The following is a 13723-nucleotide window of genomic DNA, read 5'->3' on the forward strand; positions in this document are numbered from 1 at the left end:
GCTGTCCAACTGGCACCCAAAGTTCCCTATGAATCTTCCACAAATTCTAAGTTACTGGCATTATTACATGTAAAAAAGAAATGCTCAAAGTGTCTAAACATTTTCTTAAAGTCACTATTATAGTGGTATAATTGTGTTTTGATCAGAGTAAGAAATACATGAGTTTAGCACATATATTAAGCACAACACAAGTGACGTAAGCAAATGTATAATATTACTTACTATAGACCTGCGGAATAACACTTGTCTGAATGAAGACAATGCATCAATAGAGGTGATGTATACGACAATGGTTGCTCTTCACATCGGAGTCAAGAGTATCAATAGCATAGTTAGGAATCTAAATCCAACGGATTACTAAAGTATGGTGCAGAGTAGTATTTTGGATCAAAAGCAAATCTGTTCCTCTAGTCCAGTCTATAATCTTAGGCTTCATGGTCTTCAGTGTCTTTGTGTTGTGGTTCCCCTGTTCTTTTGTATCTTTGGTACCGCGTGTGCCTGCCTATGTTGGAGTTTGATATTCTTTTTTCACCCTTTTTCCCCCTACAGAATGTCATGCATGCACCTCATTCTTGATCGATAAGTAGAACATTTCTGTGTGCACCAAAGTGTTATTTTAACAGAGGCAGTCTCTCTTCTATCTTTGAAGGTTTTCAAGAATTATCTGAATCTGAATCCCTCTCCCTATTTTGATACTTGCCTGGTAAGGTGATTAAGATGCACTGTTTTATTACTGCTTGTTTTGCAAGCCAGTAGTGCCCCCACATCTGAAGACCACTTTTAGAGAAGCAATCCATGAATTCCTCATATCTCAAACTTTTGTCGGATACCTCTTCCTCCCTAAATGGCTACACTCACGAAAAGAGCCATAACGTGTCAGCTTCAAAACTTCTCAAACTTTGTACAAAGCAATCACATTTGCCTTAGCCTTGGCACAGAGATAGAGGTGGCCTTAGTCATTGAAGAGATGAAGATGATCATGGTTGGTGACAGTGTTGGGGCATTGATTTTATTAGATTTATTAATTCATGGCCTTCATCATCGACCATCAGACCCGCATTCTTCGCCTGCCTGAGTTCTCTATCGGTGACAGATTGTTGGATAAGATGTAATATTTTTACAGGACAGATATCAGATGATGCAATGTGGAGCATTATCAACTTGCTTTCTTATTGCAGAAGATGGATTTAACCCTATTCATGTATGTTGATGACACGCAGACCTTGTTAAACATTAGAGGAGAAAAAAGCCACGGTACTGTCAATCTACCTAGAGATCTGAATATGATCAGGTCTTAAATGAATAAGAACTATTTAAAGCTAAATCTTTTTTAAATAGCTTGTAACACATAATGCTCAAGATGTTCACATTCTTCTTCAAATGGCTCTTTGACCTCCACCAACCCCTCGATGTAGAGATTTACGAGTTTGCTTTGTCTTTAATCCATTGAAGTTTAGATCAACACGTTGCCTCTATATTAAATAACTATTTGTTTAAATTTAGAATTCTTGGAAGGGTTTGTCCGTTTTCCTCAATTTCCTCATACACCTATTGTTGTCAAAGTATTAATTCATCCATTCATTGGCTAACTCTAGTCTAATCAGTTATGTTAAAAAAAATGACACTGCAACATATCCAAAATGCAGGAGAGAGGTTGATTTTGGTGTACAGAGTTTAGCAGCAGGTTTTCCTTTGCAGGCTACTTCCTCAGCATCTTTTTCAATAATACCAAGACTCATCACCTTGACAGACAGACAGACAGACGGACTGACAGGCAGACAGACAGACAGACAGACAGACAGACAGACAGACAGATAGATAGATACAGACATATCTACATAGATAGATAGATTCATGAAGCTAATAAAAAAAGTTCACAGATATAAATGGTGCACTTGCCAAACTCAGGATCCCAACTTCAACAGTATAACAAATAAATCAACATCCATAAAGTCTCCTTACTAGGTAATGAACTTTCAGGAAAACATAGCTCAGTATAAAGAACTACAAAACTAGATCTCCCTTCCATTGCTTTATCAGCAGTTGTAATTCTGTCTCAGCAGTTTTGCTGTTTTTTGGCATTGTAAATAATGTGATTGAAAGGCTGAGTTGACTAATGACAATACAGCTTTTCTATTTAATAGCCTTATAAAACACGTCCAAACCAGAAAGGATACTAGAATAAAGTATGTGGCTGGCATTCTGCTTGATTGACATTTTTAGGATCTTTGGAATTTTCCTCAGCCCACTGTAATTACAGTTCACAAGAAAATCCCCTACACTTCTTACTTAAGTGATGTCAGTGCTGTTCACCTGATGACCTTTAAACAGTAAAGAAGCAATCAATTATTAAAAATGCAGCCCAATGTAATTTAATAAAAAATATAACCAAGGAAAAAAGAAATGCAACATGGTCACATACACACCTTCCATTTGCATCTTTTTCTTTGGGTGAATGAACTTAATTAGAAATTTCCTTTGGGGTGCATTAAAGCTCAGGTCTAGACCAACATCCCTTCTCAGGACTGACTTTGGGGTTCCCATGAAGAAATGCAGTGTTGCTTCATTTGGAATCCAGCCATTTTTCTGTGGAAAACAAATAGGCTATGAGTACTTAATATGGCTTAATATACCTCCTAAACCCTGCAGACAGTTGTACATAAATGTGTTCAATTACCCACTCCTTCTTTACAGGGTGACCCCTCACAGTGTTTTCACTAGCTTAATATTTTAGTCAATTTGAAATGCTTATAGGTGTATGAGAGGACTGAAAAGCACCCAACACATCATCACCACATCACAGTGTACACTGTCTGACTTTTTTTCTGTGGCGCATTCAGGTGATGTGGTCATTAAACATTACAAAACAGAGTGCTAAGGGTCCAAACGAACCATCAGTGCACTAGGTATGTGGTCGACAGCAGACAGTTGGCCTTCCTAAGCTTCCTTGACTCTTCGTAAATGTTGGTGAGCATTCAAGGCCTAGCTCAATGGGCTGAGTCTAGATACAGAGCAACACAATTATCACAATTACAATAAATATATCAATGCGCAGCGGGAGTCGTGAATGCTTAGGAGTTTAATATTGCATCAGTAATAAGTACATGGTTTTACTCTACAAACGGTATTTAAAATGATAGAAAGGATACACACAATACAAATAACAATTTGCAATGAATGTAAACCAATAGAAAGAGATCAAGGGTCCCTTGCAATGCACACTATATACAACTGGTGATCATTAGATGATGCAAACATTGGTACAAAACTGCAACGAAAACACAAAATCACAACAATGCAGTTACAAACCCCTGGGAAGGTTAGGCCATGTTTGCAACCATGCTTTGATTGCGATCACTGGGTGACCCAGATCAATCCACTGAGAAATGGAGGATACAATGTCCTGCTGCCCAAATGGAGCTACAAATTAGTTATGTTGATTGTTCGTGACATTAGAATTCATAAAAACCTAAACAAAATACAGAACAATCCAAAAGAAATGGGAAATGAAAAGACAGTTTTCCTTAGTGGGCTGCGAAAGAGGGAACAATGTCTTGGAATTGAAAAAGTGTGTTTACAGGAAGAAAAAAACTCCTTTTGAATAAAACAAATACATGATTTTTTGTAAGACCTATAACAAGTAGATGCAACACTGGTGGACATGAAGAGTGGGCAGTATATTGAGTTGTAGTCAGGAAACACATTATTCCTCTTCATGTCCTCAGATCTGTATTTATATACGCTTTTAAACAAGTGATAAAATACCTTTAGCAAGGGGATTGATAGTGCACAAAGTCATAGACACCTTGAGACAATCAGAGGTGTTTAGTCTCTCACTACATGCTTTTGTTAGCCCGGAACACAATATCACCATGGGAGAATAGATGATAATGTAAGGAAAGGGATCACCAAGTCTGAATGGGCAGATGAAGTTGAAAATTGGTCTTGACATTTCTGGATACTGGAGTCTAAAGCTCATATCTTCCAACAAGACAGAGATCCTACTGTTTGGTAAAGCGAAGGAATTGTGGACGGATGGGTGGTGGCCGGAGGAACTAGGATTACCCCATTCCCCTAAAAAATGGGTAAAAAATGTGGGCATTGCAATGGATAACTATTTATCCATGGAAGAACATGTTAAAATTCTATCAGGCAAATGTTTCGTCCTGATTCAAACCTTGAAGAAGGTCTTCCCGTGGGTTCCCCTCTCTGCTAGAAGAGTTCTGATCCAGTCACTGCTAGTCAGTAGGCTGGATTACGGGAATGCTCTCCTAATGGGGGTGAGGAAGGACCTGTTTTCGAGGCTACAAGTCGTGCAAAACACGGCTGCCCGTCTAGCCTTAAATAAGCCTCCACTTACTCCATCTTTACCGCTATTGAGAGAGCTGCATTGGCTGCCGATAAGAAAGAGGGCACTTTTTAAACTTTTGTGCCTAGTTTTTAAAGCACTCTTCGGACAAGGACCCATATACCTCACAAAGAAGCTGGTATGGTACACTCCGGCGCGACTGCTAAGATCCGTCAGCCAAAAGCTTCTCCAAATGACAAGAATTAAAAAAGCTAAGATGGGGGGCCGTGCCTTCTCCTATCTGGCTCCTAATTACTGGAATATGTTGCCCCTAGATTTGCGCTCATGCCCCAACCTAACCATTTTTAAGAAGCACCTAAAAACCTGGTTATTCAACTGAGTTGCTTTGCTCTTGGAAGCCTGCCTCCCCAGACACCTAGAGATCCCTTTGAGGATGATTTGTGCGCCATATTATCAATAATAATAATAATATTATCTTTAAAAAATTTCTCCTTCAGGATAGTTTGGCCAGCTGACAATGTGCCTGGAACTTCAATGCAGAGAATATCAGAAACTGCAGTACCTCCAGCCAGTCAAATAGTAATAAATTAAAGTTTTATCTCTTAAGGACTGTTTTCAAAACCCATATCATGGGAATTACTTCTCTGTGCTCATGAACTGCATGAATTAGTTACTCTGGGTCTCATTATGAGTTGGCTCTTAATTTGGGAGGTAATAACAAACCCAGTAAATATTGATGCAGATGGTTGTGGTATTTACCATGTGTGGTACTGCCACCCCATTGTGAATTCTAAATGTTGGAATGCCAGACAATGCAACAATATTTTGGCTTCCATGAACTGTTGTGTTTCGATTTAGATACCCGTATATAGGTTTCCCTGAATCATATCCTTATATAGGCACAATTCACATTGCCCTTATTTAGGCATAGAATCCCAGTCCTTATTTAGGCATTATCCATGCTATCCAAATACAGGCATGGTCACCTACATCCGTCCATCCCACGTCACAACGAGTTCTTAGAAACCAGACCCTTAAGCCAAATGGGACTTTCCCTAGCTAGGATTATTGATTTCTCCAAGAACTCATATATTATGCATGAACTACTATTCCTTAGGGGTTTATCCATGACGTCTTCCTATGAACAACTTTACATCAATGCTAGCATTCCTAAGCACCTTCCAGGTATAAATATGCCTTCCCTTACCATGGCAAACCACGGCACGACTCAGCACGACTTGACAGCCCGGTTCGCCACGGTAAGTTCGAAAGAGACCATATCCCGGCCTGACGCACTGACTAGACGCTGTCATCCCTGCTTGCAGAGAATCCAGCTTCCAGTGTTCTGACTCCCTTCGCGGGGTGTTAGAGTTTGAGACCCGGATAGAGATTCCCACCTCGCTCATTCTAAAGGTATGGAGCCGACTAGAACCTAGAGGGACTCTTAGCATACTAAACTTAGTATATACCATACTATACAAAACAGCACCTACTTCTTACCTCGTACTACACTTAGGTTAGGTACACTGGGGTAGGACTATTTTAGAAGCATCAAACGAGTATTCACTTTTTAGCCTGTGTTATTTATGCATGTATATATGATTACATGTCATAGCTAAAAGACAATGCTATTGCATTATTATTTCTTCTTACTGTCTAGCGATTGTAACAGCTCATATCTCTTACACGAGAAACAAGACTGTTCAATAAACCCTTTTATTGAAACGCCCGTCAATCTATTTCTGTGTAACTCTGAAGAAACTAAGCATGCACAATTGACTGAGTGAAAATGTTATCTATTGTTTCCATGATTCTGAGACGCGTTGCGATTCTAAGGGAAACAAAGTTGTCATGTTTATGCGGTTGTCAGAAACTACTCCCTTCTTGTTCATTCGAGAAGTTTCTAGTGACCTCTGAGTTAGCTGGCACACACAAGTAATTAAGTTTAATGTACCCGATAGGAGCATTCTGACCTTAGTCCTATGCAAAAACTATAGTGTATATTATTCCAATGCGCAGAGTCTATAAGGGAAATAGGAACTACACTACATGGCGCCCAACGGTTTGGTAAGGCACTAATTTAACGTTAGATACTGAAGTAACTCAGTCGTGCTTTTCTCAGAGAGCCCGACTCATGAAACTCCATAAGACGTCTGCAGTGGGTAGGGATAATATCCGCCATAGCTGAGTAGGACGAAAATCCTATGTATTAGCTGTTTGGTTTGTTCAACGTTGAAGGATATAATGTTCCAAAATATTGTGCACCTTATCTTTGTTTCCTTGAAACTTGTCCTTTTATAGGCACAATTTACATTGCCCTTATTTAGGCATAGAATCCCAGTCCTTATTTAGGCATTAGCCATGCTAACCAAATACAGGCATGGTCACCTACATCCATCCATCCCACGTCACAACGAGTTCTTAGAAACCAGACCCTTAAGCCGAACGGGACATTCCTTAGCTAGGATTATTGATTTCTCCAAGAACTCATATATTATGCATGAACTACTATTTCTTAGGGGTTCATCCATGACGTCTTCCTCTGCCCGACTTTACGTCAATGCTAGCTTTCCTAAGCACCTTCCAGGTATAAATATGCCTTCCCTTACCATGGCAAACCACTGCATGACTCAGCACGACTTGACTGCACGGTTCGCCATGGCAAGTTCGGAAGAGACCATATCCCGGCCTGACACACTGACCAGACGCTGTCATCTCTGCTTGCAGAGTATCCAGCTTCTAGTGTTCTGACTCCCTTCGTGGGGTGTTAGAGTTTAAGAGCCGGATAGAGATTCCCACCTCGCTCATTCTAAAGGTATGGAGCCGACTAGAACCTAGAACAGCCTCCATGTCAAACTCCTAGCATCTTATTTTTTAAATGCATGTCATATGGGACAGTGAGGCAATCCACATCTACTGGCATTGAAATGCCAGTACATAATCTGAAGTACTCAGCTTACCAACTGACTTGTCCCTGAGGCTAGCACTGCTGTGTATTATTTAAACAAAATCATTCAATGTCATAGTTAGATATAATTATTAATTAGGGGTTCCATCTGAGAATGGGATATTGCTAAATACTGGATTTTGGCATCTGCCCCTCTTTATCACGACTGTCTGTGGGCAATAGACAGATGTGTGATGCTAGAAAAGCCAATTTAGCAGGCGAGGGGCTGTTTTCAGAAAAAACACCAACTTTTAGAGGGCATGTTAGAGTTATTTTCAAATTTTGATTTAAGTGTGTTGAATTTGTCCCTACCAGTTACCCTGCTATTTCTGCCTGAGTACTGGTAATTTTGTGTGTATTGTTAGGCTAACCATACATGGTTCATGTACCAAGCTTAAACTGGAAGTGAGCAATATTTTGTTTGGTTTTGTTGTGTTGCTTTTATATACTATACAAATGCCAATAAAATGTTTTATACAACAATAAGGAATAAATAATGTTTTCTGCCATAAGAAGCTGTACATTTTAAATTGAGAGTTATTTTACCTGCACACATTCTCCCAGGTTTTACCTACAAAAATATATCTGGGAAAAGATTGTGGTTTTTCCTCATAATTTGTTGCACAGGTTGGAATGAGGGCCTGTATAATGGCTTGACAAGCTCTCTACAGCTCAGTCAATCAAAACGTAGTCTTGGTACATGCATGACATATATGAGGCACTTGAAACACATGTAAATGCTATGACTGGGCACACTGGAAGTTCTACAACCCCCTTTGCGCTACTTTGTCTTGTTCATAAATTGTCTCTTTAAAAAAGCAAACATTGGTAAAGCCAATAGCTCTCATGTTTTTAATCCATTATCTTTGCGTATGCTCTTTACTGATGCTGTGCAGCATCAGGTAATAGAAAAAGCTTCTTGCTGAGGCTGTGCAGCATCGGAGAAAAAAGGAAAAAACAGTGATGATGTAGCCACAGCCATTCCACATGCATAACAACGTATGCCTCCGCATGCGTCATGAAGAGGGCATCATTTTCTTTGCTTTTTCTATTTACTAATTCAATATGGCGGACACCACTTGATTTGAGAAATCAAATAATAACATGCCAGAGAAGGACGTTTCCCACTCTCTGTGGCACTTAACATTACATAGTAAGCTAGCATAACCTTGTGTAGTTCCTCTCGTATGGACGGAGTTTTTGTGTCCTTCCTGAAAATAAAACAGAGGCATTGTCTAGCTATCCTGTGTAATGAATACAGGAGCTAAACAAGCGGTCCCTCTTAAGGGCATATTTAAAAGCAGGCAATAAAAAATTGTCGCCGCTTTTGCGGCCGTTTTCGGCCAAAAAGCGGCGATAATTTTATCACCTAATTAGCAAGGCCACGCTAACGCGTGAAACCTTGCTCTAGCGTCAGGATTCCTAACGCCCAGCTTTGCGTCTCTAATGAGATGCAAAGTGGGCGTTCCTGACCTAACATGACAGGAGAAATGTCGCTAAGCGACATTTCTCCTATCATCAAGCCCCACGCTATGAAGCATTGCGTCAGGAAAAGTAGCGATAACCCCTGTTATCGCTACTTTCCTTACGCCTGCTTCAGGACTGACTTAGCCATGATAACCTATGGAAGGTGGATATCATGGCTAAGTTTGTGAGTCCCTATCAGCAAGCTAACGCCACATTGCGTGAGATTATCGCTGGGTTTCCAGCGATAATCTCACGTTAGGCAGTTAGCGTGAGGATTTTTATCGCTGAGGAGATACGTTTTGCTAATAGCACGCTATCTCAGCGATAAAAATCCACGTTACACGGCGATAATTATCCTCACGCTAAGAGCGCTGAGCGATAATTATCGCCGGGTGTTGCTGATATGCCCCTTAGTTCCGTAGACTACCATACATTAAAAAGGCAAAAAGATAGCAGAGATTTGGATGCAGCATGGAAGATGGACTGGTTACTAGAGGGATGCTGAGAGTGATTCTCCAACTTCATACCTCATGGCAAGATGTATGGTGGGATATATATGACTCGGCATACATCTATGGAAATACAATAGTTGCAGTCAGCAATTGGTAACTTAGGTAGGGTTTTAGACTGACTGTTAAGGAATGTGTAATGATATATGATTCGAATATATCTTTCTTTCATTGTCAATGAGATATTGAAATGTATTATGATAGTTCTTAAATGATTTGTGAAAGATCATTGCACAATAATTAGTCCATTATAAAATGTGTGAGTGCGCGTGCGCGAGTGCAATTTGGGGGTTTGGGATAGGGCTCTGCAAAATCCCCTGCAGATGAGAGATGTCTGACTGGTGTGTCTAGAACCTAACTCCTCTATCCACAGCAGCATGATTCATCGGGTAGGGTGAGTGACAACTGCTAGTTTTTGTTTTATCTGGAAAAGCCATAGATTCCTTGAGGGGAACAGGACATGTGTGATATCCGATGGTTTAAGGAAACACAGGATTAGAGATTTTCTAGCCAGTGTCAGTTTTTATGGATCATTTGTATGCCCCACTGTTCAGTTTTTGATGCATGGCTTGTGGCTGCACATCAACCACCATTAAAGATCACTATTAGTACAGAAAAGTCTAAGAGGTAGCAATAGTTAACATTTTGTCACTCTGAGAAGTGACTCTTGCGTACCTGTAAAATTCTGTATTTATTGATGATGCTATTAATCGTGCTTCCTATATTTTGGAGGAAGACACTAGTTACCTTTTTGCACTTCTGTAGGTTATTTCTGACAGAACCAGAGTGCATCCTTTTCAAGTTTTATTTGCAGGGGGAAATCAAGTAGTCCAAATACTTTGTGGTGCATGTTTTCTTCCATTGTTGTTCCTGTGTTTTTTAGTTGAAGAATATGATATGCATAAATGTGCTACTCTTGATAACAAGCAAGAGAAAAGGATAGATGTATTCTATGAACATATACCAAGAATCTAACAGACCTTGGAGATCTGTCCTATGTATTCATACCTGCAAGGATTTTGGTGGAAAAAGTGAACTACTGTGCTTAAAATGACTTACAGATTCCATAGAGTGTCATGTCTTCAGACTCAAGGGTATCTGGCCATGGCATTTTTTCTTGCTTTTGCATCTTAGATTTTTGGTCCTGCCATTCGGCTCCTGCTATTGCTATAGTTTCAACTTAAAGCATGAATGCCTTTAGTAAGAAAATGTGTGTCTTATCTGAATTATTTGAAGAGGCCACGAAGGACGTGGGTGCTGGGGTCACAATAATGTGCATTTACTTTGTAAGTACCATATTCATTTTATAAAATAGAAATTGAAATTCCTCTCATAGCGATCTTCCCTGAAACAAAAGCCTACTTCAGCATTCTGGGGGAATAAAAGAAAACTGCTTAACTTGATTCAACATAATTAGTGAAACAATAAGCTCTCAATTGTCCACAAATAGATCACCATATATTCAAATCACAAAAGGTTCCAAGAAATCACTGATCTTTTCATATTCTGCACTAAATAAAATAAAGAAACAAAGCAAATGTTAATAATATCTGAAATAACAACATGAGGGAAAGACCACACTAAAGAAATATGGTACACTTTGTGGCTGAAAATCATGAACCGCTGAATCATGAAATCATGAAACTGTCTAAACAACCACTTTATCACTCTTTAGAACCTATGCGCAGAAAGGTTATCCAAAACATGGCTGAAACAGCAACATGTTGCCATCGTGATTTATATCTGGGATGTATGATTTTATTCCTTGCTTATGTTATTGCTCAAATTGCAGGAGACCATTATCAAATGTATCTGCTAGGCTCAATATTACTATCAATCAGTTTCAAATGCACTCTATGCATCTAAAGTCTAGGGGGCTTATTTATGAAAACTGCTGCATCGTTGTGTGAAAACAGCGATGTGACAGTTTTCACTGCACCCTCCTTGCGACACGATGAATGCACCATATTTATTGTAGAGCGCTCCATGTTGCAAGGAGTGATAGATGCGTCAGGAATCCTGACGTACCTGTCGGTGCAAAACTGACGCATTGCTGGAGTTGTGTCTGAAACGTGACGCAACTCCAGCAATGCAGGGGGAGGGCTATGATTATAGCACTGCGTCACCCTTATGCCTGCCATGTCGCAGGCTTAAGAATTTCACGCAGTGGCGTCCTAGAAGTGGTGCAGTGAAATCTGATAGAATTCACTGCACCACTTCTACGAGGCTTTTTTTTTGCCAGAACACACACCCTGCATACATTGTACCTGACGCAGGTATAAAGTAGCACAGGGGTTTACAAAGTGATGCATCTGCCTAGATGCGTCACCTTGTGAATATGCTGCAATGTGGTGCATTGTTTATGCCGCCACTGCGTCACGAAAAGTGATGCAATGGCGGCGTAGAAGTGTCGCAAGGAGCTCATACATAAGCCCCTAAATTTTTTATGTAGGCAAGCTAAGCTTATCAGTGGCGGCTGGCATTTAACGGCGGTGAGGATGCGGGTCGCATGGGCGGGGGGGGAGTGTGGCGGAGGAAGGAGGTGGAAAAAACCCACAAACAACACTTACATGTCTGGCACCCCGCCTCCTCTTGGTCCTCTTGGTCCGCTTCCAGGGCAGGAAGCAGTAAGCTCCCGGCTCCCAGCCTTCCGATAGCCAATCCAAATGCTGCAATGCAGTGTTGTGATTGGTCTGAGTGTTGTGGTTTGGCACTCAGTCAGAGAATGGGAGACTGATGATATCAAAAAACAACTAGAAGGTGACGGACTTGAATGGTAGCACCTCACATTTTGTGATGCCGCTGCCTTATTAGGCTGTTAGTGCACAATATGCTCTGGCATCCTTCACCTAATGGTGCCTCAGAAACGATATCTGACAATTTAGCTATAACAAATAGAGGTGCACTATACAAGAATAGAGAGTCCAAAATATTTCTTTTTTATCTTTGTTTAGCTTTTATTTCATAGCCGATAAGTACACAAAAACAGCCAACGCGTTTCTTTCCTTTAAAGAACAATTTAAACGGAAATTCTTCAGGGCTTGAACTGAGAGCAAGTCAGGTTTCAAAATCTTTATATTTGATGATTGAAGATTGAAGAAATAAGAAAAAAGACTGTGTGTCCTACTTGATATGTAGGAAATCCTCAATATCTTGATCGGTAACAATGTGTTTCAATATATCTGAAGAATCAATTATTCAAAAGATGAAAAATGCTAACCAATTACGGTGATGACTTTCAAATTTGTAAAGAAATCGTTTTCGAAAAATAGCTGAATTCTCATCTGTTGAGTAGCTTTAGGAGATTTAAGACGAAAATTCTACTTGGCTTTGATGGACGCTTAATTTCATGCCATCACAAAATAATGAAATATCATCTGTAATATAGCGTCAAGAATTTAAAGTAGAGCTTCTAATATGCGTTGATGTGTGCTCAATTTCATGTCACCAAAATAACAGATGATCGCCTTGATACGCGATTCCTGCTTTTTCTTCAATCCACCGACAAATCATCGGCAAAATGGGCATATTCACAAACTGCGTTTTGTAGTACACATGGGCGGCTCACCAGTAGGAACGCTGGAGCATTCCCCCTGCCTGCAAAAGCCACCACAAAACAGGTACATGGTACCTCACATTTCATAAATTAAAATGGTTTGTCCCGTATGAACCTTTGTAAAGTTACAGGGCCGCAACTCTCTCTCTCCTGGTGTTGGCTAAGGTGTGGCCAATCATGTGGCCATTCATGTTGATAGGCAGTATAAGGTGGCCATACAATTAAGTGAATTGCGCATGTCAAGCTAGCCAGTATGTTGCCCTTGACCAGGCCGACATGTACACTTCAGGCCTCAGCAATTTGCTCTGTGTCAGGGAGCCGAGGTAAGTACAAACCCAGCCCCCGAGTCTCCGCTGGGGCACTGTGTTCATCTACTCCTGCAAACCCTGCTGCTGCTTTCATGCTGTTTAATAATATAAACAGCATGAGAGCAGTGACTTGATTGGCAGCTACAGGTGAGAATTAACTAACGGTCCTGCGTGCATTAAGAGAGGCTGGCAGCGCAGGCGCAGAAGGAGGATTACTGGATGGCGGCACACTGCCTAGCTTACATGAAAGTACGAATACTCAAATTATTACAGAACTATGAATGTAGTTAGTGCAATCAGATCTGAAAGAGCGATGTAATATTTGCAGCCAGATGCTTGCATTAAGGTCTTAATCTAAGTACAATAAATCAAAATAGACTAAGGATAGGGTTGTGCAGGGGCACGTCTTTTTTCGAAGGGTACAATCAGTAATGTAATCCCTGTGGAAATAACTATGCTCACAGGAATCAGAAGAAGAGAAGATTGCGGTAATATCGGTGCGGGTTTAGTGTTAACAATGCAGGTTTAGCTTCAGCATCCATACGGTTGATGCCTTTCTTATAGCCCATTAGCCTCACTCCGATAAATGGTTTCAAGAATGCAGCACTGCAATTGTCCTTTGTGACA

The 13723-nt window shown here is 40.4% G+C and overlaps 1 protein-coding gene across 1 annotated transcript in view; it reads right to left on the minus strand.

Annotated features, from left to right (window-relative positions):
- APOLTP (apolipoprotein lipid transfer particle homolog) overlaps positions 1-13723 on the minus strand; it is a 1292669-nt gene that overhangs the window by 592434 nt on the left and 686512 nt on the right. Inside the window, exon 22 of the mRNA XM_085632129.1 lies at positions 2427-2586. Within this exon, the coding sequence (XP_085488255.1) occupies positions 2427-2586 (160 nt within the window). The remainder of the gene's footprint in view (positions 1-2426; positions 2587-13723) is intronic.

This window comes from Triturus cristatus, chromosome 10 (assembly GCF_964204655.1).
Source record: "Triturus cristatus chromosome 10, aTriCri1.1, whole genome shotgun sequence".
Taxonomy (NCBI): Eukaryota; Metazoa; Chordata; class Amphibia; order Caudata; family Salamandridae; genus Triturus; species Triturus cristatus.